This window comes from Heptranchias perlo, chromosome 22, assembly GCF_035084215.1.
Source record: "Heptranchias perlo isolate sHepPer1 chromosome 22, sHepPer1.hap1, whole genome shotgun sequence".
Lineage (NCBI taxonomy): Eukaryota > Metazoa > Chordata > Chondrichthyes > Hexanchiformes > Hexanchidae > Heptranchias > Heptranchias perlo.
In genome coordinates this window covers 48,016,321-48,043,055 of record NC_090346.1, presented here as the reverse complement: position 1 = coordinate 48,043,055, position 26,735 = coordinate 48,016,321, and the positions used below count along the sequence as shown (strand labels likewise).

At 46.6% G+C, this 26,735-nt stretch overlaps 1 protein-coding gene across 2 annotated transcripts in view; it reads left to right on the top strand.

Annotated features, from left to right (window-relative positions):
- daglb (diacylglycerol lipase, beta) overlaps positions 1–26,735 on the top strand; it is a 45,553-nt gene that overhangs the window by 15,475 nt on the left and 3,343 nt on the right. The window contains exons 7-15 of one of the 2 annotated variants that reach the window (XM_068003516.1): positions 1,673–1,799; positions 14,038–14,121; positions 16,067–16,144; positions 16,891–16,971; positions 19,091–19,218; positions 23,648–23,716; positions 23,814–23,886; positions 25,261–25,514; positions 26,262–26,730. In XM_068003516.1, the coding sequence (XP_067859617.1) occupies positions 1,673–1,799; positions 14,038–14,121; positions 16,067–16,144; positions 16,891–16,971; positions 19,091–19,218; positions 23,648–23,716; positions 23,814–23,886; positions 25,261–25,514; positions 26,262–26,355 (988 nt within the window). In that variant the 3' untranslated portion in view covers positions 26,356–26,730. Of the gene's footprint in view, positions 1–1,672; positions 1,800–14,037; positions 14,122–16,066; positions 16,145–16,890; positions 16,972–19,090; positions 19,219–23,647; positions 23,717–23,813; positions 23,887–25,260; positions 25,515–26,261; positions 26,731–26,735 lie in introns of those variants that run through there. The other variant, XM_068003515.1, reaches the window with a different exon arrangement.

Here is a 26,735-nt window from a genome sequence, read left to right as displayed (position 1 = left end):
AAGACTTGAGTACAAAATCCAGGCTGACACTCCCTTTGCAGTACTGAGGGAGTGCTGCAGTGTCGGAGGTGCCATCTTTCAGATGAGACGTTAAACCGAGGCCCCGTCAGGTGGATGTAAAAGATCCCATGGCACTATTTCGAAGAAGAGCAGGGGAGTTCTCCCTGGTGTCCTGGCCAATATTTATCCATCAACCGTTGTTGTTTGTGGGACCTTGCTGTGCACATTACAACAGTGACTACATGTCAAAAGTACTTCATTGGCTGTAAAGCACTTTGGGACATCCTGAGGTTGTGAAAGGTGCTATATAAATGCAAGTCTTTCATTTTTTAACTTCTTGTGCTCCTTTTGATCTATATTAATGACCTGGACTTGGGTATAGAGGGTATAATTTCAAAGCTTGCAGATGACACGAAACGAAACTCGGAAATGTCATAAACAATGTGGAGAATAGTAACAGACTTCAGGAGGACATAGACAGACTGGTGAAATGGGTAGACACATGGCAGATGAAATTTAACACAGAGAAGTGTGACGTGATGCATTTTGGTAGGAAAAATGAGGAGAGGCAATATAAACTAAATGGTACAATTTTAAAGGGGGTGCAGGAACAGAGAGATTGGGGGGTGCACATACACAAATTTTGAAGGTGGCAGGACAAGTTGAGAAAGCTGTTTTTTTTTAAAAAAAAGGGAACCTAGGCTTTATTAATAGAGGCATAGAGTACAAAACCAAGGAAGTTATGTTAAACCTTTATAAAACACTGGTTATGCCTCAGCTGGAGTATTGTGTTCAATTCTGGGCACTGCACATTAGGAAGGATATCAAGGCCTTAGAGAAAGTGCAGAAGAGATTTACTAGAATGGTACCAGGGATGAGGGACTTCAGTTATGTGGCGAGACTAGTGAAGCTTGGGTTCTCCTTAGAGCAGAGAAGGTTAAGGGGAGATTTGATAGAGGTGTTCAAGATCATGAACAGTTTTGACGGAGTAAATAAGGAGAAACTGTTTTCAGTGGCAGAAGGGTCGGTAACCAGAGGACACAGATTTAAGGCGATTGGCAAAAGAGCCAGAGGCGACATGAGGAAACATTTTTTTACGCAGCGAGTTGTAATGATCTGGAATGCATTGCCTGAAAGGGAAGTGGAAGCAGATTCAATAATGGGGGGGGGTAAACAAAAATCGTACCAGTTCACAAATTACACCCCACCCCCAAGTTTGCAGGACCAAGGAATCTGCACGAAAGGTGCAGCCCTGCACTGAATTCAATCGTAGTTTCAATTTAAAACACGTTGCTCCTTCTATCGAGTGATGGCCAGTGGATAGAGACTGGGTGTATCAGTGAGACGCAGCCCCTCAAGCCTGTTCTGCCATTCAGTTAGATCGTGGCTGATCTGTATCTTACCTCCACCTACCCGCCTTGGTTCCGTAACCCTGAATACCTTTGCCGAACAAAAATCTGATCAATCTCCATTTTGAAATTTTCAATTGACTCCCAGACTCAACAGTTTTTTTTTGGGGGGTGGAAAAGAGTTTCAGATTTCCACTCCCCTTCATGTGAGAAACTGTGCCTGTTCCGACTGTTCATTGTCTGGTTGGCCACCGCAAGTCCTTTTTAAAGCTAGTGAAACGAGAATCGTCCGCTCGATGTCGAAGTTATTTCTCTTTTTTTAGTTGCAGGATCCAAGTTCCTGAACACAACATAGTCGGTGGAGATCACCTGAACTGCCATTTCACCTCCATGCTGGAAACTACAGGGCTGCAGTATCATGACTTCATTCATATAAGTTTCCATAACAAGGTAACAGCTGAACTAGGTGGGTTAGAACACTAGGCTGCAGAAAGCAATCTCTTGATTCGTGGGTCAGCTTGTCAGAAGGTCGTGGATTCAAGTCCCACTCCGGGTCTGAGCACGTGATCTAGGCTGACATTTCAATGCAGTACCGAGGGAGTGCTGCGCTGTCGGAGGGTCCGCCCCGAGGGAGTGCTGCGCTGTCGGAGGGTCCGCCCCGAGGGAGTGCTGCGCTGTCGGAGGGTCCGCCCCGAGGGAGTGCTGCGCTGTCGGAGGGTCCGCCCCGAGGGAGTGCTGCGCTGTCGGAGGGTCCGCCCCGAGGGAGTGCTGCGCTGTCGGAGGGGCCGCCCCGCATATGAGACATAAAAGGTCTTGTGGCACTTTTGTAAGAGGAGCAAAGGATTCTCCCATTGTCCCAGAACAGATGATCTGGGCATTCATCACGTTTCTCTTTGTGGGACCTTGCTGTGTGTAAATCGGCTGCTGCGTTTGCCAACATTGCAACGGTTGACAGCACTATTAAAGTAATCCGAACGGCGCTGTAAAAATACAAGTAAGTTTGTTCGCCCTCGATTTGTGGTTTGCAAACTTCTTTTGTTTCTATGTTGGGTCAATCTCATAATTGCAAAATTTTGTCTCTAGTGAGTAAAGAGGAAGTATTACATTGGAAGTTTAACAAACGACTAGAGATATTGTCAGTGGGGTACTGTTAAAGAAATATTTGACGTTTGATTGCCTAACTACCCGACGTGTCCTTATTTCAAGATCGAAAATGCTGAAAGGACTTTGCAGGTTGATTGCAGTGTCTCGCCCACGATACTGTCAGTCAGCCTGTGAAAGAGGCAGGCTGGTGTGTGCAGTTCCAGTTTTTTCAGTTTTCCATCTCATGTTTTTTTTTAAAAATCTCATTATGTGTAAATATTTTAATGTGGAAGATGAGGCTGAGGTATTAAGTTGTTCTAACAAACTACAGTGAAACCTGTATAAACGGACACTCCCAAAAAAATGGACACCTGCAGAAAACAGACACTTATTGAGAGCCCCAAATAATTTGCAAGGTTAAAATATACAAGAGGCACTCTGAAACCACGGACGCTTGCAAATTACGAACTACGGAAAGCCTTCATTGCACCAAGCCCGTTTACAACTTAATGAACGGAACACAGTCTGTTGCAAAGCTGCTGTATCTGGGACTTTCACTGAGTCGGGATCACTGGTGCTTCCCCTTGCAGCTTGCTTCCCTTCTGCCCCCAAATTCTGGCGAGGTCATTGTATTCCAGTCAGCGTGAGGCGGCAGCAGGTTTTGTGAAAGAAGCGGCTTTTGGGGAATGAGGAGCTCTTTACCCAGCATCCATAGCGGCAGAGAAACCGCCCTATCTCTGGGATTGAATGCTCGCTCGGCTCGATCCCGGGGATAGGACGGTGTCTCTGGGATTGAATGCTCGCTCGGCTCGATCCCGAGGATAGAGCGGTGTCTCTGGGATTGGATGCTCGCTCGGCTCGATCCCGAGGATAGAGCGGTTTCTCTGGGATTGAATGCTCGCTCGGCTCGATCCCGGGGATAGGACGGTGTCTCTGGGATTGAATGCTCGCTCGGCTCGATCCCGGAGATAGAGCGGTTTCTCTGGGATTGAATGCTCGCTCGGCTCGATCCCGGGGATAGAGCGGTGTCTCTGGGATTGAATGCTCGCTCGGCTCGATCCCGGGGATAGAGCAGTGTCTCTGGGATTGAATGCTCGCTCGGCTCGATCCCAGGATAGAGCGGTTTCTCTGGGATTGAATGCTCGCTCGGCTCGATCCCGGGGATAGGACGGTGTCTCTGGGATTGAATGCTCGCTCGGCTCGATCCCGGGGATAGAGCGGTTTCTCTGGGATTGAATGCTCGCTCGGCTCGATCCCGGGGATAGGATGGTGTCTCTGGGATTGAATGCTCGATCCCAGGATAGAGCGGTTTCTCTGGGATTGAATGCTCGCTCGGCTCGATCCCGGGGATAGGACGGTGTCTCTGGGATTGAATGCTCGCTCGGCTCGATCCCGGGGATAGGACGGTGTCTCTGGGATTGAATGCTCGCTCGGCTCGATCCCGGGGATAGAGCGGTGTCTCTGGGATTGAATGCTCGCTCGGCTCGATCCCGGGGATAGGACGGTGTCTCTGGGATTGAATGCTCGCTCGGCTCGATCCCGGGATAGAGCGGTGTCTCTGGGATTGAATGCTCGCTCGGCTCGATCCCGGGGATAGGACGGTGTCTCTGGGATTGAATGCTCGCTCGGCTCGATCCCGGGGATAGGACGGTGTCTCTGGGATTGAATGCTCGCTCGGCTCGATCCCGGGGATAGGACGGTGTCTCTGGGATTGAATGCTCACTCGGCTCGATCCCGGGGATAGAGCGGTGTCTCTGCCGCTGTTGTTCCGATTTCGCTAGATGTTCGAAAGATCGAACAAATAGGTTAGCAACCTTTCCTTTCAGGGTTCAGATGTAAGTTTGGGCTGAACAAACACACTGGCAACAGATTTCACATACAAAGATTTATTTTTAATAAATGCTTAACAAACACCGTTTGTAGTTTAAAGTACAATTCCAAAATCTAAGACTCACAACTTATTGATATTACCCGATTTGGTCCGAGGTGATCTATCTCTGTCCAAACCTCTACGTAGGGTTTCTGTCCCCAGGTCCCTGCTGTCGAGTGTTGCTCCTAGGTTCTCGCTGCTATCTGGGGTTTTTCTTCCTGGTTTATACTATCCCATAACCTGTCCCATCTCCTTGATTACACATTTGTTCCCTTTTCCTGTGCCCTGATGATTAGTTTATCCTATTCTACAACCTGTCCCATCTCCTTGATTAGTTTACATTTTACTTCATCCATTGACCCATTGTTTGTTAACTGGCGTCTGTAGTGACCTCACCCGTGACTGACGAGGTTACCTATGAGCCCTCTGTTTCAGAACATTACTGAACCTCTGCATTATTTATCCACTGTCCCTTACACATGGTGACTCCTTCATTTTATTTCAGTTTTACACTACTTCTTCCATTTCCACATTCCTCCCTTTGATCATTATCATTTGACCAAATGATTTGATCACCATAAAGCTGTTTCCCATCGTCGGGGTGTGTCCTTTGTAAAGCCTGATACGCTTCCATTGATTCCACTCGAAACTTCAGCCTTTTCTCTAGTCTTTTCATGCTTACCCCCAGGTGAAGCATAGGCATATGAGCGCCAGCATGATCATAATTACAATCAGGTGGGATACGAGTCTCACCCAGGGGTGTATGTTCACATTTTCGCCCCAATTCCAAAGGTCGTCCCACCAAGTATTGATTTTTCCAAGGATTTCCACCCTTTCGTAGATTTCATGAACAAGATCAAGCTTATGTCTAATTTCCGTTACATGTTACTCCTCTAGCTGGATGTTGATGTCGATTTTTGTGAAATATTTTGTCAAACGATTCTGCAGGTCTATTGACACATTAAGATTAACAGTTGCATGCCTCTGGATGTTGGTAATTTCCTCATTTCCTATTCTCATTGGTATCAGGGGGTGCGTGCAGAAGGTTGGGTTTTGGATAGGGCACTCCTTATTCCCATAATGGTAACTACCTTCGGTGGTGGTAAAACAATATGTTCCGTCACCCATATAAGCGCTTCGAGTGATAGGTTTGTGAATCGCGTTCTCCATGATCAAGGAGCAATTTATGGCCATATTTCCCTTAAATCCGCATCGCGCGGTGCGGGTCGGGTAAATTTTGTATGGGCATATTACTGTTCTTTCCGTAGTGGCACATTGTCCCAATGCAGTTCCCACTAGAGTACCGTTCTGCTTCACAGCATATGGCCTCATTCCTACCACAGCCATCCATGCTCCTTTTTGTATAGTGCCTATGGTTTGGACCTCAAATAATAGCACTCCTTCCTGGTGTCCTATCATGGGGACTCCTATCACCATCTCTACAGCAGTACTTCCACGGGGGCCCGTACATTCCTCGTTGAACCAGACCCTGCTGAGTTTCCGCAGTTCACAGTCGCTGATAAAGCAGAATGTTCCTGCTACTATCACACCCCGGATTTGAGTATTGTTGATCCATGTGGGATCAGCATTAAGTTTTCTCTCAGCTGGTCCAGCATCCAATTACCATATGTCATGCACAGTGTTTGTTGTTGGGTTCCATTCACCGCCTTTTTGGCTGTGTTCATAAGTTGATTATTAGTCCGTGCATGTCCTTCTAAGACCTTCACCTGTTGTGTTTGGATCCCTATACTTTCCTGTCCTGCCTGTGACTCTTGTCTTAGATTATTATACAGTTCCTCCAGTAATGTTTTGACTTGCTGGGTTAAGATTTTAACCTTGGAGTTCAAATTAGTTATATCTAGAGTATTTACAGTGGCCATTCCTGCTCCCTAGACTGTCCCTGCATCATTCAGTAACCCTCTCTTCCTCCTTTCCCTAGCTGTCCTTGTTTCATTTCCCTGCTTCCCTCCTATCTCTCCCTTGAGCAACATCGAAGTCAAGTCCTGATGCAATCTTTTGGTTCCTTCCGGGCACCAATCGGGTAATTGTACATCGATTATATTCAGTACTATAGGTATTAATTCATATTGTATATATCATAAATGATTTTGGTCGTATTTCTTAATATTACTCCTCCCTTGGGTCCCGGCTCGTGTTCGGGGCAGTCCCAAACTGGAACCGGGGTCGTAGGGATCGGGGTGGTGGTCTGAACAATGAGTGGGGTAGTTGGCTCGGGGGTAGTAGGTGTCTGTAACACCTGAACCACTAGCTTTCCTTGGTGTTTACACAAGCACGTTGGTTTTAAGCTCTTCCGTGGATTACAGATTAGGTTTCTTACAGTTAAATTGCTGCTACATCCCACCATAATCTGTAAGGAGGTGCTTGTCTTGCTTATGTTGCAACACAGTTGTTTATCTATCTTAGTACAATTCATCTCATGCTCTGAACCAACAGGAGTTGCCCCCCGATAGAACCCTGTGCGTGCCCCCTGTGTTCTGCATAGCTATCCATACTATAGCCCTAACATCATTTCCCGTACAAGCAATACACACAAAGTTCAGTTGAGTTTCAGTTGCCGTCTCATAGCAGGTATTTCCTTGGCTGCTACAACTGCACTCGTTGTTGCCATTGGTAGGTGCATGGAAACCTGCATTGTTGTCTTGGGCACAGTTCTGACTGTTCCATCCGCCTGCGGTAATAGTTACATCTGAGTTCTCAGCGAGGATGATACAGCCAAACACCAGACCACAGTACCCCAGAAGGGTGGGTACTGGGATTTCCATGAGCAATAATCAGTTACCTAGAAAGAAAAAGAAAGATCAGGGTAGCAACTGCTCTTATTTACAGTTCTATCTTTTCTGATACCCGACGCAACCGTTTGTGTCGACCTGGACTAGGCGGGGGTAGAGGATGGTTTCTAGTCCAGTTGACCGGTCGGATTAAAGGCGGGGTTCGAAGGGCCACCCTAGGAGATTCCAAAAACAACCTCTGTAATCCTTATGTGGAGATGCCGGTGATGGACTGGGGTTGACAATTGTAAACAATTTTACAACACCAAGTTATAGTCCAGCAATTTTATTTTAAATTCACAAGCTTTCGGAGATTTTCTCCTTCCTCAGGCAAATGTTTCAAGATCTCCTTGGGCAAGGTCTTCAGTCGGATCGTCAGATCCCAATTGATCGGATCCCAATTCAGTGCTGGACCCCGTTTCCCCCTCTGACTCTTCTGGGTCTGAGCCAGACCTATTCATGTTTACCGGTTCAAGAGCCCCTTGCGCAGGGAGTATCGTGTCCCCCCCCACGTCCAACATGACATGGTGCATATGGAAGGAGCCCATTTACCCAAAGGGTTTCAACTGATTAATATGGTGCCATCGGTATTTCCCTTGTCTATCCATAATTTTATGCACTGAGGCGCTAGCTTTTTCCATGACACTAAAGGGTCCAGCGTATTTAGGGCTCAAAAAGGTTCCTTCCCTTTGGACCTTGACCATCACTTGATCCCCAATCTTTAATTCCCAAGGATGGGCCTTGCCATCAAAGTAGGCCTTGCTCTTTTGATGCCTATTTCCCATGTTTACTGCAGCCGTCATTTTGGCGACCTCCAAGTACTTTTCCAAATTGGACATGTATTTCTCGGAGGACAAGGAGGTTTTCTGGATTTCATTTAGGTCTAATCCCACGAAGGCTTCAACACCTCTCGTAATTCTCCCAGTCATTAATTCATGTGGTGAATAACCAGTTGATGCGGCTACTGTATTACGGATGGCCATTAATACATAGGGGAGCGCCCGATTCCAGGAGATGTGATTTTGTTGGAGCATTTTCCTTATTATAGTTTTTAGGGTTTGTTCATTCTCTCCACTATTCCACTGGACTCTGGATGGTGTGTGACGTGGAATTTCTGTTTTACCCCAGCTAACTGCATGACCATTTGCATAACCTTTCCCGTAAAGTGGGCCCCCTGATCTGAATCAATACCTTCCGGCACTCCCCATCGGGAGAAAACTTCCTCCATTAGGATTTTTGCGGTGGTGGCAGCCGAATTGTTTAGTTGGAAAGGCCTCAATCCATTTTGAAAACACGTCTACAATTACCAGGATGTATTTCTTTCCTCCCGAGCAAATGGGCAATGGACCTGTGTAATCTATCTGGAGTTGAGTCCAAGGGCCCTTTCCTTGTCGAGTGTGTCCCAACATGGCCTGGTTTTTGTACTTCCCCGGATTATTTTGCGCACAGATTAAACAATTCTTGATTTACTTCTCTACATCTGGTTGTATCCCTGGCCGCCAACACACGTCCCTTATTTTGGCCGTAGTCCTGTCTGTTCCCTGGTGCCCTCCCACATCATGGAATTGGTAAATCATTTCGGCCCTTTCCATCTTTGGGACGACGTATTTTCCCTCTTTCAGCACCACACCTTGATGCAAAGTTAGACCTTTTCTATGGTGACTGTAGGGGTCAGGGTAGGGTTTTCCCAACTGTGTAGCCTTTAAGTCTGGATCTGTACCTTGACTTTAGATCTATTACTGTTTTGGAGGATACCTTGACAGCCGAGAGAATTTCTGTTGGTATATTTGTGCTCCCTGGTAGGGGGTCCCATGGGGTAACCGTCGATGGCTCCTTGCTTTGCTGTCTCGTCAGCTAACTGGTTCCCTAGCGGAGTAGTTCTTACATGAGCTTTAACCTTTTTGATTATATACTGCCCTTGGTTCTTGGTGGCTGCGTCAAAGATAACCTTGAGGAGTGGGCCGATTGTTAGTGGTTTTCCATCTGCCGAAGTAAAACCTCTGGCTTGCCAAATGGGCAAAAAGTCTGTCAAACTGTTGCAGGTGTAACTACTGTCCGAATGGATTACCACCGGTGGAGGAAATGATTCGGGGTGCATTACTACGTAGGCAATGGCACTTAATTCAGCTATTTGTGCTCCTTTGTGTCCTTCCAATTTTATAGGGGTCTGTTCTAGAACTCTTCCCATCCTCAGTCATAGTTACCACCCCAAATCCGGTACATTGTTGTCCATTAACCACAGCTGATGAACCATCCACATAGACGTGGGTTTTGATTTTCTGGTCACCGTCACCCTCCCTAAATTTTGTCTGAAAGGGGCCATCAAGGTTACTTGATGACAAAATTTTACATTCGTGCGGGTCTCCTGGGTACAGCATGTTCTGCGCTAAGTTTGTTAATTTAGGCTGATATTTAACATTGATATCCCTCCCTTGTAGGAGTAGTGTCCATCTGGCTATTCGTTGTGAACTGACCGAGCCATCTTTAAGGCTACCATCCATAAGCATTTTAATAGGCGTGTGTGTGGTTAGGATAATCAAAGGGTTAAGTCCGACGATTGGAGAGAATTTGTGCACAGCCCAAAACACACTGAGTAAATTTTTCTCACGGGGTGAGAACACTAACTCAACAGGGGTCAGAATTCTAGAAGCGTAACCAACAGGCTGGAGCTTCCCAGAGTGTTCCTGTAATAATACTGCTGATAGACTGGCCTCACAAGCGGCAGTCTCCAGATAAAAACTCAGACATGTCGGGGCTGCGTAGTGAAGGGGCTTGGGTCAAGGCTAATTTTAGCTGGTTAAAGAAATCCGTATTATGTTAGGACCATTCCCATGCCACTCCCTTCTTTATGTAAGGGATCTTACAACACCAGGTTATAGTCCAACAATTTTATTTTAAAATCGCAAGCTTTCGGAGATTATCCCCTTCTTTAGTAAGTCGTATAAGGGTTTTGCCAGTAAAGAGTAGTCCTCAATGTGGTCCCGGCAATATCCGGTGATCCCTAAAAGGGACCGGAGGGATTTTACATCTGTGGGGTAGGCAACTTGGAGGCGGACCTTTTTCGCTCTTCCGTTACCTCCCTTAGTCCCTCTGTGACTTGCATTCCCAAGTAAAGCACTGACCGTTTTGCAATCTGTGCCTTTTTAGGGTTCACCTTTACCCTAATCTTGTGGAGGGTTTTAAATAGTTCCTGTAACAGGACCTTATGTTCCTCCATGGTGTCAGTTTGGAGGAGGATATCATCTACATACTGAACGAGTGCTGAGGGCTGGGAAAATCCCTTCAAACTATTTGCCAGTATGTTTGAGAATATTGAGGGGCTGTTGTGGAAACCTTGAGGCAACTGGGTCCAAGTGTACTGCTGTCCCTTGTGAGTAAAAGCAAATTTGTACTGGCATTCTTTTGTTAAGGGTATGGACCAAAATCCATTACTGATGTCCAGGACAGTAAAGATTTTTTGCAGTTGGGGAAAGTTTTTTGAAGCGGTCTCTGGGGCAGTGGCAGCAGTGGGTGCCACGGAAGGCGTAACCTTATTCAAGGCTCGGTAATCTATAGTCATTCTCCAGGACTTATCTGGTTTTTGAACAGGCCAAATGGGTGAGTTATCGGTAGAAGCAATGGGTCGGAGCACGCCTTGATTCAAGAGACTGTGAATATTATTGTCTAAGTCCTTTTCTGCCTCTACGGCAATTTTATACTGCTTCTGGGGCGGGGGGTCCCATGATTGAGACCGGTCCAGCCATCCGGCCACTCTTGTGTTTGTGGGTGGCAAAAACATTTGAGTTTTGGGTTAAAATATCCTGTATTTCCGGGTTGTCTGTTATGGTAGAAGAAACAAAAGTAAAAGTTTTCATGCAGCATACGCACGCGTCATACGTTCCCGTGGGTATTAACCCGTCAACACAAGTCTCGCCCATTCTCCAAATACATCGGTTAGCTGGGTCATAAGCCAAATTATATTTTCTCATGAAATCAATACCAATTATTGCCGATTCCCCCTGCATCTGTGGCACCGACTGGCAGGCATGCTTAAATTTGAAACTTCCCAATTGAATCTCCAATGGCTTAGTGATTGTAGCGGTCTGCCCATGACCGGTGAAGCTGCTAAGGAGATTTTCTTGATTAGTTAAGTCGTTAGGCGAGAGAGGATGCTGGTTTCCCAGACATGTTCTGGATCCGCCCGTGTCCCATAAAAATGTGGTATCGCGACCTCTTACGACACCTGAGACTCTAGGCCATCCATGATTGTCACATCCTGCCTTGCTCACGACCTCCGAGGTCGGACCCCGTCATTGTTGGCCCCCGGGCTCGAGTGCCGGTTGCTCGTGGAAGGGTGCCATTCGCCTGGAGCATCCCACAGCACCGGACCGGTTACTTTTTGGCGCCTGACACTCCCTTTGCCAATGTCCCATCTTTCCGCAGTTATAACAGGGTCCCCTTAGTGGCCCATATCCCCTATCTCCCTGGTTTGCTACCGGATACCTTGCAGATCCCTCAGTCCTCCTTGCTGGCGGGTCATTTCTATCTGGGCCCGAGCGGAAAGCGTGGATTTTATCTTTTGATTGGGGAGAGGATTGATTTTGATCGTCCTGCCAAGCCCTAAAATCCAGGCCTCATTATGAGTGTCGTCGGTAGGGTCGAAGAGCTTACATGCCCTTTTACTGGAATCGGAGGCTTGGGAAATGAGGGACTTAAACCAGGTGGCACGAGGACCATCATCCAGATTGTCGCGGTTCAATGTTCCCATCAGGTTACAGAAAACCACCCACAAGCGTTCCGCATAAGCACGGGGGTGTTCATCGTCACCCTGTTTAAAGTTTGCTAGTTCCAGAACGGGATCCTTGCTGTTAACTCCTGCCGCCTCCTTAATGGCGATCCACATTTCAACTACGGTGCCCTGCCCTGTTCTCTGGGTTTGGGGCATGGCCCCGAATATAACGGGTCCCAAACACACAGTCACTAGTTTCCTCATCTAGTCCCTGAGTCTCGGAGGCCTGGAGCCTTCCATAATTCAAAATTAATCTTGCCATTGAACTTGGGTACGTTTTTGGTAATATCATTCAATTGGGAGAGAGTAAAAGGGGTGGAATAATTGATGGGTCCGTTGGGCACAGCGTCGACCGTTTGACCATCGGTCCGTTCCTGTGTCCGAACAGTGACCATAGGGTTCATGAGTAGTGGGGGTGGCGGCTCCTCTGGGGCAGAAAGCCCATCCTCTGGGACAGTCGGACCGTTATTATCTCTATAGGGTGGCGGGGGATCGTACCATGACGGGTCAGGGGGGCCGTAGTCCCCTTCTCCTGATCGGTCCCTCTCGTAGTTCTGGGCCGCCTTGGCCAGACTCGAGTAGTCGATACCCTCTCCGCCTCCGTCTGAGAAAGCGCATATTATGCCTCTGTGTGAGGATAATTGTGACTTTAATACTTCTATTTCTTGATGACAGTGGGTATGATCCGTTTTATCGTATTTTTCCCACTGGTGAGACTGTTGAGGGCTGATTTCAAATCCTCTAGAGCACAGGGGTCCCTTGTGGACTCGTCTAGTTGCTCCTGCATTCGGTGTAATTTTTGATTACTTGCTTCGACTGCAGTCATACTAGAGGCCATGTGGAGAGTGTGCAATCTTTTATCACTACGTAATTCCTCATTTTCCTTTTGCAAATTTTTAACCTGATTCCGGAGCTGGTCTGAATCAGACTGCAATTGGTTTTGGGTCTGACCCTGACTCTGTGTTAATGCTCGCTCGCTCATTAATTCAGAGTAACAGGCTGCCGTCAGAAAATATTTAATTTTTTTTCGTTTCGTTTTTCCCTTTTTATTATTGTGCTCAAAGAAGGTCTGACCTCCTTTGAAACTTGGACCGGCGATCGTCACCGCCCAGTCCTTATATTTTTCTACCATTAACTGGTTAAACTGTTCGTTCCAATCCTGGGAGGTCTCCCCTTTAGACATGTCACGTTCCACCATAGTTACTGCTTTAAAACCTTATCTGACTCTAACAGATACTGTCTGTCGTTTGTTCAGCCCCTTACTGTGGTATATTTTGTCCAAACCAAAGTTCTAAAGTCCCATCTGGGGTGCCAATTGTTGCTCCGATTTCGCTCGATGTTCGAAAGATCGAACAAATAGGATAGCAACCTTTCCTTTTAGGGTTCAGCTGTAAATTTGGGCTCAACAAACACACTGGCAACAGATTTCACATACAAAGATTTATCTTTAATAAATGCTTAACAAACACCGTTCGTAGTTTAAAGTACAATTCCAAAATATAAGACTCACAACTTATATTGATATTACCCGATTTGGTCCGAGGTGATCTATCTCTGTCCAAACCTCTATGTAGGGTTTCTGTCCCCAAGTCCCTGCTGTCGAGTGTTGCTCCTAGGTTCTCGCTGCTATCTGGGGTTTTTCCTCCTGGTTTATACTATCCTATAATCTGTCCCATCTCCTTGATTACACACTTGTTCCCTTTCCCTGCGCCCTGATGATTAATTTATCCTATTCTACAACCTGTCCCATCTCCTTGATTAGTTTACATTTTACTTCATCCATTGACCCATTGTTTGTTAACTGGCGTCTGTAGTGACCTCACCCGTGACTGACGAGGTTACCTGTGAGCCCTCTGTTTCAGAACATTACTGAACCTCTGCATTATTTATCCACTGTCCCTTACACATGGTGACTCCTTCATTTTATTTCAGTTTTACACTACTTCTTCCATTTCCACAGCCTCTATGGATGCTGGGTAAAGAGTTCCCCATTCTACTGAAAATGTTTACTGTATATACAATGACCATTTTGAAAATAAGGACACTCTGGGTGGGTGGGTGATGATCTGATGCCAGTCCCTAAGGTGTCTGTAATTTACAGGCTTCGCTGTAATTCACGGTGAGTGAGGGCTGTTTTAAATCTCTGGCATTGTTTTATTCTTACCTCACTTGTTGCAGATTTACGAAATTCCGTTTTATGTGGCACTGGATCACAAAAAGGAGGTTGTGCTAGTGGCCGTGAGAGGAACACTTTCACTCGAGGTGAGTTTTCCCTCGACCTGTTAATACTCAATGAAAGGGGCAATATTTGGGCTTATTTGTAACTCCTAGTCGGGGGGGGGCTCCAGAATTGATCTATTTAGTGTGCGTGTGCTTGTGCCTGGTGTCTGATGTGTGGGAGTCCATCACTGTACTCTCCAAACTAAAGTACAGAGAAATCCACACAGATAGAGTTCCTGTTTTGCCCGATACCGAGTGCGCACGGGCTACCTGTAGCGACACACACCAACTACCTAGGTCCAGAGAGTTTAAGCGCATGTTAAGAGATGAGGCTTAGGGGTGTTTGCGGGTCACTGCCTACCAGCAGAGGGCAGCAGTAAGCTTCCTGCCACTTGTCCACCCTACCTGTTGGGGCATTGGCTTGCCGGGTTATTTTGAGCTGAGCAGGAAGAATCCCCCATCCCCAGTGCCGGGTCTGCCCTTACCCCCCCCCCAGTGCTGGGTCTACCTGTACACCCCCCCCACACCTTCCCCAGTGCCGGGTCTGCCTGTACACACCTCCCTCCCAATGGTCCTCTATCCCCCAGTACCGGGTCTGCCCATACACCTTCCCCCCGCCCCCCCTCACCCCCAGTGTTGGGTCTGCCTTCCCCCGAACTGCTCACAAGTGCCATGGTGAGCATCGAGGCTCACCAGCCCCTATTTGAGGTTCCCTGCCCCCGGGTCTGTATATGCCGAGCTTGCTGGTCCTGATGGTTTAAACTTGTGTTTAAACTTTTGAGTTCTTAAAAAGCTCTGGCCATGTTACAAACAATTCTGATGGAGCTGTAATGGCACTGATCTGTGCCACTGGATAGCTCTGTGCAGGAATTGGACCATGCTGTGCGCTGCAGCTCAGTGGCACCACAGCTGAATGGTGCTGGAAATTAAAAGGATCTGTTCACCCCTCTCCCACCCCATTCTACTTTTAATTCTGGCTACTCTGTTCTTTTTTCTCCCCACACCGTTTGCTGGTTGAGAGAGTGTGGTAGTGACTTGCTCTGAGCTCTGCAAGGACCCCCCATCAAAGAAAGATCTCACAAGGGTTGGATTGTCATCGGGACCCAAACAAATCTACCTGAGAATTCATGGGAACGCATCAAGTCGGGAATAGTTCTGCTTTTCTACTTGACCGCCGACGTAATCTGGGGCCTATCAGGGTCTATGTGTGGAACCCTAAAGGTTAAATCCAACAAGTTGCATTTATACAGCACCTTTTAATGTAGTAAAACGTCCCAAGGCACTTCACGGGAGCGATTATCAGACAAAATTTGAAACCGAGCCACATGAAATATTAGGACAGGTGACGAAAAGCTTGGTCAAAGAGGTAGGTTTTAAGGAGCGTCTTGAAGGAGGAGAGAGAGGCGGAGAGGTTTCAGGGGGGTAATTCCAGAGCTTAAGGCCTAGGCAGCTGAAGGCACGGCCGCCAATGGTGGAGCGAAGGAAATTGGGGATGCGCAAGAGGCCAGAATTGGAGGAAGCGCAGAGATCTCGGAGGGTTGTAGGGCTGGAGGAGGTTACAGAGATAGGGAGGGGCGAGGCCATGGAGGGATTTGAAAACAAGGATAAGAATTTTAAAATCGACTAAAATTCATTAAAAATTCAAATAATGTAACAAAAAAAAATTGATCACTTGGGGAAAGATTTGGCAACACCCAGGTGCCTAAACTAAATCAGCCAACTCAATGCACACTTGGGATCAAACTTGGCGCTTTCCTGATCTGTTTAGCTTAATTCCAAATTGGACAACACATTTACTAACTGAGCCATTGGGGGAGCACAGGCAGATTGAAATGTTGATACTCTCTGCTGTTCTCCATTATCCTTGTATCCTGCGACTCCCAGGACGGTGGAAGGTGAACTAGATGGACCTTGGTCTTTTTTTCACCTAGCAATCCCTACGTTCCTGTGTTCTATCCCTGTTTTGATGTATTTGTTTTACCTGTAGGACGCCTTGACGGATTTAAGTGCAGACTGTGAGACGTTGAATGTAGGTGAGGTGATGGGAGAATGTTTTGTACATAAGGTAGGTGTTCAGCTTCTCGGTTTCAGGCTTTCAAACTAATGAAAATAACCAAAATCTACGTGCGTGTAAATGTTTTTTAAAAATGATTTCTAGCACTTTTCCTGCTGAAACCAGGGCAGCTCAGCCCCTAGTTCTCAGCTGCAAAACAAGTTGCTGTGCTTATTTCTAATTTTGAAAAAAAAAACCCTTTTAATTTCCTCTGGTGGAGGCTCTGTCTGTCAGAGTGCGTTCCACCAGGTGATTTATTCTTGTGCGAGTCCAGACTTGTTGGCAGACGATTCAGCCGTGAGGGAGCCAGCCACACGACGCTGTCCGCACCCAGACGTGTGTGTGTGCAGCCATCTATCTGTCACACGTCCACGCGCACAACAGCGACCGGGAGCGAGGAATCCTGGCTGATGCTTTTCTTTGGACTGAGTTAAGCTGAACACAGAGCAGGATTGGAGCTTCGACTCTCGTGACCTGCATCATTCCATTCCAGCCCGGCATTGCACGTTACCAACCCAGCTAAGTGGGATGTGGGGGAGAGGAGTGATTGCTGTTATAAGCTGGGCCCGAACTGAATGGGGGGGACCCCTTCCATTCAGAATAACTTTGGTGTGTGTGTGGGTCAGAAGTGAAAGCCTGCATCTTACCAGACACCCTGATGTGATCCCTTGCGGACACAGGAGGGCTGGTCCAGGTGTGTTGTGAATTAAGTGTGTGCAGCAACCGTTCACTAACCCGCTAAAACCGTTTATTTCAAGGGGATCAATCAGGCAGCAAGTTACATTCACAAGAAACTGATCAACGATGGGATTTTAGACCAAGCCTTTGCCGTTGCTCCCGTGAGTTTGTCGATTTTTTGTGTTTAAACATTTGCCTCCGTTTTAATGTTTAATGTTTTATTTTTTTTTAAGAAAAGCTAGAAAATTGGGAGACGTGGGAAAAGCTCCAGTTTACCTTATTGTGTTTTTCTATGGCGAGCGACCTGAGGAAATCAAAGTTCAGTACGAACAAAGACTCAGAGCATAATTATCTTTTAATGTTGATCAAGGAAATCCAGTCCTGCTGTGTTATGACAAAACCCCGTTCTTATAAATGTTTTTCTTGGTTCTGGTTCAAAACGCGCTGAACTATTCTGCCTGTCCTTGCAAGTGTATAATGTTGGATTTTTGTACAGTAACTGGCAAGCACACTGAATGCAATAGTCCAGGCAAAGTGGGCAGTATTGAGGTCTTTATGCAATTATTCAATGGTATCATTCCTAATAAAGTAATTAAGCACCAATTTAATCGCAGCCTGTATAAAACTGATCACAGACTTTGGTTTGGATACCAGATTACTTTGCTGATACGAATATTTTAATTACCTCACATTGTTTATTCCATTTATGTCCTGCTCTACTGTACTAGAATCATAGAATCTTGCAGCACAGAAGGAGGCCATTCAGCCCATCGTGCCTGTGCCAACTCTTTGAAAGAGCTATCCAATTAATCCCACTCCCCTGCTCTTTCCCCATAGCCCTGCAAATTTTTCCTTTTTCAAATATTTATCCAATTCCCTTTTGGAAGTTACTATTGAATCTTATTCCACCGCCCTTTCAGGCAGCACATTCCAGATCCTAACAACTCGCTGCCTAAAAATAATATTTCTCAACTCCCCTCTGGTTCTTTTGACCCTCCTGCCAGTGGAAACAGTTTCTCCTTATTTACTCTATCAAAACCCCTCATAATTTTGAACACCTCTATTAAATCTCCCCTTAACCTTCTCTGCTCTAAGGAGAACAATCCCGGCTTCTCCAGTCTCTCGATGTAACTGAAGTCCCTCATCCCTGATAGTTTACCTTTGACAATATATCTTTAGAATTTCCTGTGAGATTTTGTTTCTGTGGATTGCTTTCATGTAAGTGTTCAAACCAATTCCTATGCCAGCGAGCTTCCTGGAGGCTTGCTTTCCCTTAAGTGAGCCTGACCGTATCCTCTGTACTCGCTGTACTGAGGTGGGGTAGTTTATGACATTGATCCTGATCATTCTAAAGGTCAGTGTCAAAGTCTAAAGGATAAGAATTATCTCCGCCTTCTCCATCGGGTTTCTTTCTGTTACGTCAGCAGTATAGAATGACCAAAGATATAAGAATAACAGCTTCCCCATTTCGTGTTTACTGCACAACAACTTGCATTTATATAGAGCCTTTAGCGTAGTAAAACATCCCGAGGCGCTTCACAGGAGCGTTATCAGAAAAAAATTTAACACCGAGCAACATGAGGTATTAGGACTGGTGACCAAAAGCTTGGTCAAAGAGGTAGGTTTTAAGGAGCGTCTTAAAGGAGGCGGAGAGGTTTAGGGAGGGAATTCCAGAGCTTAGGGCCCAGGCAGGTGATGGCATGGCTGCCAATGGTGGAGTGATGAAAACCAAAGAGGCCGAATTGTAGGAGCGCAGAGACTAGGCTGTCATGGGTACATATATACCCCAGTGAGATGAAATTTTTGATTAGTGCTCCTCCTACATCATGTCTGATCAACACTGTGAGAAGCTGAGCGACACAGATCAGCAAGATCCCATCTTCAGACCCTGGTCTGTGCGGAGTTACCTGATCTGAGCCGTGGTGGCACTGGAATTGGCCTCAGTGCCCCTAGGGAAAATGGAGGTTGGGATGGGGGGGGAGATCAGACAGGGTCCCTGCTCCTGATTGTGACCCAGCACCTCCTGCTGGACGGGCTGCCTTGTGAGGGCAGGGTTGGGCTCCGCTGATCTCCCCACACGGAGATTGTCCACTCGAGCAAGGCGCCGGGGCAATCTGAGCACGGGGAACTGTATGGAGAAGGGGATTGGAACCATTTACTGATCCACTTTCTTGGTAAACTAACCGATAAAACTTAACGTGTTCTGCCAAATACCAGCTACTGAACTGTCAGTTCTTTAAAATGATGGTGTGCTGTTGGATTAAGCCTATTTTCCTCTAGGAGTATAAACTGGTCCTCGCTGGCCACAGTCTGGGGGCGGGAGCAGCCTCGATCCTTGCTATAATGCTTCACAGATCCTTCCCACAGCTCCGATGCTATGCGTTTTCTCCACCAGGAGGGCTTCTAAGGTGAGAGGCCAACCACATACAACCTTTCTTTTTGCTAATGATAATGTTGCCTTAGATACGGTTAAGTTGAATTGTTTATGCTTGGGTTATATTTTTCGTCCAGATTTGATGTGCTTAAACTATTTTCTCACTTGAGGGGAGCTCTGCTGCCCTTGGCTGGCCCTGTTTTTGGTACTGTAACTGTCTGAGTGCATTCTCAGTCACTTTTCACAGACACTGTCCTTTGAGCTCCGTCCCTCCAGCAGGATTTAAGATTTAATGCCCCCTCACATGGCTGGACCGTTTCAGGTAGCCGTGTGATCGTGACTTACTTCAGGCTTGTCGGGTGCCTCGGGAAGGCCCCCCCCCCCCGGCCGAGCCGTGAGGTGAGATCTGGATTGCTGTTCGTAGTGGCCAGCTGACCCACAGAAAACGGCGACATGTGCCATTACCGACGGGTCAACAACGCTGGACGTTTCATCACATGACCTCCAACTGCCCGCCCCCCCCCCCCCCCCACACTCCCGCCATTGGTCGCCCAACACGTCCATCATCGCAGTGCGTCGCCTTCCCATGGCCAATTGGGAAGCGAATAGACTCTCCGTTACCCAATTGGATGATTCTTGACTGTCAGTCAAACAGCCTTTCCTCCCCCCGCACCCCCACAAATCTCCAATATTTATTTAACTAATAAACAAAAGTGCACAGTTCTGATCTTATTGTCGAAAGGATGTAGAGACTTTGAAGAAGGTGCAAAAAAGATTCACAAGGATGATACCAGAACTGAGAGGATATCCTTATCAGGAATGGCTGAACAGGCTGGGCCTCTTTTCTCTAGAAAAGGGAAGGCTGAGGAATGACCTGATAGAGGCCTTTAAGATTATGAAATGGTTTGATAGGGTAGAGGTGGAGAAGATGTTTTCACTTGTGGGGGAGACCAGAACTAGGGGTCATAAATATAAGACAGTCACCAATAAATCCAATAGGGAATTCAGGAGAAACTTCTTTACCCAGAGAGTGGTGAGAATGTGGAACTCACTCCCACGTGGAGTTGTTGAGGTGAATAACACAGATACATTTAAGGGGAAGCTAAATAAACACATGAGGGAGAAAGGAATAGAAGGATATGCTGATAGGGTGAGATGAAGAGGGGTGGGAGGAGGCTCATGTGGAACATAAATGCAGGCACAGACCTGTTGGGTCGAATGGCCTGTTTCTGTGCTGCAGTTTCGATGTAATTCGATGTAAAAGTGTTCAAAGAAACTTGCGGGGAAACACACCCATTTCTTTTTTTAATGCCCCAGTGATTTTTCTCCCGGGTTTTTGCTTACAGCAGTGCCCTGGAAATTAGTCTTTAATTCCTGGAGACTCTAGGGCATTCCTGGAGGGTTGGCAACCCCTAGCAGCATTGCGACCTCTGGCGCAGTGGGTGAACTCCGCCCAACTGAGGAAGCTCTTCACTTCTCCTTACATTAGAGCACTGTCCCCGGGGTTACAGTTGCCATGGTACGGCACATGAGCTGCCAGGTTCAGTCCCTGGTCTGTACTGAGTTAACTGGACTTGACTCTGCATTCATCGGCTGGGATTTCCCACATCTCACGGGTGAATAGTCTTCTGACGCCCACTGTCTGGGTTCACATGTGAAGAATGGCAACTTGGTCCAGACAGCTCCCAGCCAAAAGGACCTAACAAGGAGACCCCTGCCATTTTTATTTGTGTGTCGATAATTAATTTAATTTCTTACTTATCTTCCGTGTGCAGTAAGATAAGCACAATTCATTTGGGAGAAATTGCCAGTGACCAGTGCCCTTTTAAGACAGAGCAACTTCAAGTGGGCCCCGCCATCGCTTCTCTTCCGCCCTGGTTCCTATGAGTTATAAATACTGCGTTCTGTTCCTCGTCTCCTGTTATGACGGTAATGTCTTACTCTTGTTCCCTCACAGTAAAAGGTTCTCTGAATCCTTTCCCTCTATCGGCAGTTCTGTTCCTTTGTCATTTTTTAAAATTATTCGTTCATAGGATGTGGGCGTCGCTGGCGAGGCCGGCATTTATTGCCCATCCCTAAATGCCCTTGAGAAGGTGGTGGTGAGCCGCCTTCTTGAACCGCTGCAGTCAGTGTGGTGAAGGATCTCCCACAGTGCTGATAGGAAGGGAGTTTCAGGATTTTGACCCAGCGACGATGAAGGAACGGCGATATATTTCCAAGTCGGGATGGTGTGTGATTTGGAGGGGAACGTGCAGGTGGTGTGGTTCCCATGTGCCTGCTGCCCTTGTCCTTCTAGGTGGTAGAGGTTGTGGGTTTGGGAGGTGCTGTCGAAGAAGCCTTGGTGAGTTGCTGCAGTGCATCCTGTGGATGGTACACACTGCAGCCACTGTGTGCCGGTGGTGAAGGGAGTGAATGTTTAGGGTGGTGGATGGGGTGCCGATCAAGCAGGCTGCTTTGTCCTGGATGGTGTCGAGCTTCTTGAGTGTTGTTGGAGCTGCACTCATCCAGGCAAGTGGAGAGTATTCCATCACACTCCTGACTGCCTTGTAGATGGTGGAAAGGCTTTGGGGAGTCAGGAGGTGAGTCACTCGCTGCAGAATACCCAGCCTCTGACCTGCTCTTGTAGCCACAGTATTTATGTGGCTGGTTCAGTTAAGTTTCTGGTCGATGGTGACCCCCAGAATGTTGATGGTGGGGGATTCGGCGATGGTAATGCCGTTGAATGTCAGGGGGAGGTGGTTAAACTCTCTTGTTGGAGATGGTCATTGCCTGGCACTTGTCCGGTGCGAATGTTACTTACCACTTATCAGCCCAAGCCTGAATTTGTCCAGGTCTTGCTGCATGCGGGCTCGGACTGCTTCATTATCTGATTTAGGTTTAGTTTCTAACGTGTCATTTTCATCAGAATCCCTTGCTTCAGTTTGGTTGCTGACTCTTGCTCCAGTTTTCAGACAGGGTTTCAGATTCTGTGTGGGGTGATTCCAGATAGTTGTGTTCATGACCTGTGAATATAAGAACATTAAAAAATAGGAGCAGGAGTAGGAGTAGGCCAGACGGCCCCTCGAGCCAGTTCTGCCATTCAATCAGATCATGGCTGATCTTCTACCTCAACTCCACTTTCCCGCCCGATCCCCAGATTCCCTTAGTGTCCAAAATTCTATCGATCTCTGTCTTGAATATACTCGATGAGCATCCACGGCCCTCTGGGGTAGAAAATTCGAAAGATTCACAACCCTCTGAGTGAAGACATTTTTCCTTATCTCTGTCTTAAATGGCCGACTTCTTGTGGTTTCCTGTCGCACAATTTTGGAATGTGACTATTGACTTCACATGGGCACACTGAGCAAGACTCAGTGCAAGAGCATCCTGCTTTTAGGGCAGTGTTTGCAGCACATGTCCATAAATCAGTAAGAGCACTCCAGGTCAGAGAGGCTGCTCCAGTAGATTAGGGAAGTGTTGGACCAGGTTTTAAGTCCCACCTTGTTTGGCCACAGTATAAAAAGTGACTGAGAATGGACTCTCACAGTTACAGTACCACACCAGGGATAGGTGTTTAAGATTAGGAGGGGTTACATATGAACAGGAGTAGGCCATTCAGCCCCTCAAGCCTGTTCCGCCATTCAATTAGATCATAGCTAATTTCCATTTATCTGCCCTTTCTCCATATCCCTTGATATCCTTACTGAACAAAAATCTACCAACCTCAGCCTTGAAAGTTTCAGTTTACCCCTAGCATTCACAGCCTTTTGGGGAGAGTTCCAGATTTCCACTGCCCTTTCTGTGAAAGAATATGGATTCAGATGAGCTTGTCTGCTGTCATTGAAATTCAAGAAGAAAGGGTCTTATATCCAAAGTAAAGACATCAAAAAGAAACTGGGAAGTTAAGGTAACATTTTTTCAGTATAAGGGATGGAGCGTGGGCATGATTAGTGGAACAAGGAACCAGGGCAGTTGCTGTTAATACATAGGATTTTGGGTTATTAGATTTAGAAGTGCATGAAGGAAAGTTTCTCCTGCATTCTGCACTGCACTTGCTGTATGTGGCAGCTTGGCTGAGAAGAGAGATTTGTTTTTTTTTTTACAATGGTTTACTCCTGTGAATTGAACTCACAGTTTTCTGGTTCAGGGGAAGCTATTTTCTCCATTGCTTTGTAAACACACAAACAATGCCTATCTGTAACTGTGAGTGCAGTTTGTACAGTGCCATGTTTTGCCTTGTCTGCCTGTAATACCCCCATAAGCATCCAGCACATGGAAGGACTGTACATCTCTTGCCCCTGGTAGTTTTTTTTACTTCACTCTGCCAGTTTAGTGATCAAACCTCATTTAAAGAACGCTTCTTCCTGAAATCAAGCCATGTTTTTAACAAGGGCATTCCCCCTTCAGATTAATTTGTCTTCAGGGCACTAACTCGCTTATGTCAGCATCTCCATTCTAATCAGGAAATATCTTTTTTTTTTCAGCAAGCCTCTGGCCGATTATACCAAAGGATTTATCGTATCTGTTGTCTTGGGCAAGGACCTCATTCCGAGGTTGGTATACAACTTCTATGAACTGCAAATCCGACTTTATTCCGATTGGATGCTAGCACTCGATCCTTAACATTTATTTTAAACGCCTTGTTTGCAGGCTCAGCCTTTCCAATGTAGACGACCTGAAAAGAAGACTATTAAGAATAGTTGCCCATTGCAACCGGCCAAAGGTATTAAAATGTTCTACAATGGTGTTTGAATGGAAATGCTGATATACTTTTGCCAAACATATTACCCTCTGTGGAGTGTAGTCATGGTTTTGCTCTAGGGGCCGTATATATAAATAAAGCCAACAGAGAATTCAGGAGAAACTTCTTTGCCCAGACAGTAGTGAGAATGTGGAACTCGCTCCCACAAGGAGTAGTTGAGACGAATAGTATTGATGCATTTAAGATGGAAGCTAAATAAACACGAGGGAGAAAGGAATGGAAGGATATGCTGATAGGGTGAGATGAAGGAGGGAGGAGGCTCGTGTGGGGCACAAACACCGGCTTGGACCCGTCCGTGACTGGAGGCCGGTGAATCTGCAGCCTTGGTATAGAGTGGAGCATCGCCGCCTGCCTCTGGTATCCTCTGCCCAGTCTTTTTATTTGTGCAGCAGCGCAAGTTATTTAAAAATAACTGACCTGACGAGTTAAATTATTGACCATAGAATCTTACAGCACAGAAGGAGGCCATTCGACCCATCGTGCCCGTGCCAGCTCTTTGAAAGAGTTATTCAATTAGTCCCGCTCCCCTTGCTTTTTGTCTATAACCCTGCAATTTTTTCCATATAAGGTGTAAATACTAGTTGCCGTGGCTATGTGCTTATAGCAGTGGGGTGGAAGGGGTTAATGAAGCCTATTACAGGCATCATAGCCCTGAAATTTTGCATTGGTGCACTTTCATTGGGTGAACTGAATGCCCAAATGAACTGTAATCCAATCGCCTGTTAAAGGTGTTCAATTTTTAACCACCCAATTAAAGTTTTGGGACTACGAATAATACAGCATAGGAACAGGAGGAGGCCATTCAGCCCCTTGAGCCTGTTCCAGCATTTATTTAGATCATGGCTGATCTGTATCTTAACTCCATCTACCCGCCTTGGTTCCATTTCCCTTAATCCCCTTACCCAACAAAAATCTATCGATCTCAGTTTTGAAATTTTCAATTGACCCCCAGCCTCAACAGCTTTTTGGGGGAGAGAGTTCCAGATTCCCACTCCCCTTTGTGTGAAGAAGTGCTTCCTGACATCACCCCTGAATGGCCTAGCTCTAATTTTAAGGTTATGCCCCCTGGTTCTGGACTCCTCTGCCAGAGGAAATAGGGTAGAGAGAGAGAAACTATCAAATCCTTTAATCATCTTAAACACCTCAATTAGATCACCCCTTAATCTTCTATATTCGAGGGAATACAAGCCTGGTCTATGCAACCTGTCCTCACAATGTAACCCTTTTAGCCCTTATCATGGCAAGACCTTGCTGCATTAAATCTTTATTCCCAATCGGCCCTTGTTCACAAAGTCTGTATCTCCGTCCATCTGTTACCTTGTTCTTTCCGTCCAGTATCAGATTCTCCTGCGAGGATGTTGGTATGAGGTATTCGGAGGGAATCCAGACAATTTCCCCGCTCAACTGGATGACGGGCCACGGGAGCAACTGACGCAGCCCCTTCTCGCGGAGCAAAATCTCATGGGGCACCGGACAGCTTCCTACACCAACTTTCTCGAGGAGTCTCCTTCGAGCTCGCCTTTCCAGGGCCCTCAGCTCTTCCCTCCGGGGAAGATCATTCACATCATGGAAGAACACAACGTAGGGAGGTAACTATACAATTCAACCTGAAGGATCCCAATTCTGTATAAATAGTAAATTTGGATGAGAATTTATTGTAAGATGTTTGTGAACTTGAAGCTACTAGCAGGATAAGTACTATAGGCTTGGTGTGAGAACGAATAGAAAGATTTAAAAACCGAAAACGCTGGGAACAGTCAGCAGGTCAGGCAGCATTTATGGAGAGAGGAACAGTGTTAATGTTTCAGGTTGATGGCCTTTCATCAAAGATTTCATGCCTGAATTTAACTGCTGGAAAGGTGCTCGAGTGCACATTAGTCTTGTAGTTTTTACAAGGTTGGAAACCTTCTGAGCTACAATCTAAATCCTGTGACTAGTGTCAGCTTGGCTCATTTGGGAGCACTCTGGCCTCTGAGTCGGAAGGTTGTGAATTGAAAGTTGTGGGACTCGAAGCTCATAATCTAGACACTTCCTCCTGTCCAGCTCTGTGGGAGGTGCCAATCTTTGAATGAGACTTCAAACTGAGGCCCTGTCTGCCTGTTTAGATGGACACGAAAGATCCCATAGCAATATTCAAAGAAGAGCAGGCGAATTCTCCTGGTGTCCCATCATACTTTCTTCCCTCTGCCAGTTCCACTAAGACAGAGATTAACTGGCCATTCACATCTTTCTTTTATGGGATCTTGCTGTACAAGATTGCAGTCACGTTCACCGATCGAACAGCGCACACTGCTTGAATGAAAGTGGATTTAATGTTCATTTTCTCTGTTCACCAGTGCCAGTACTGAGGGATCGTTGCACTGTCGGAGGTGTTGTCTTTCGGATGAGACGTTAAACAGAGGCCCTGTCAGTCCCCTCAGATGGACGTAAAAGATTCCATGGCTCTATTTTGACAAAGAGCAGGGGAGTCCTCCCCGGTGCCCTGGCCGATATTTATTCCTCAACCAACATCACTGAAGTAGATTATCTGGTCATTACCAGATTGCTGTTTGTGGGATCTTGCTGTGCGCAATTTGGCTGCCACGTTTCCTACATTACAACAGTGACTACACTTCAAAAAGTACTTCATTGGCTGTAAAGTGCTTTGGGACATCCTGAGGTGGTGAAAGACACTATAGAAATGCAAGGTGGTTTTTTTTACTTTCTCTGCTGCGGAGGTTGGTGACCCCTACATTGCATTGCAATTAATTGTTACACTTCTAATTCTAACTACCACCACTCCCACTCTCTCGCTCTCTCTCTCCTCTCTA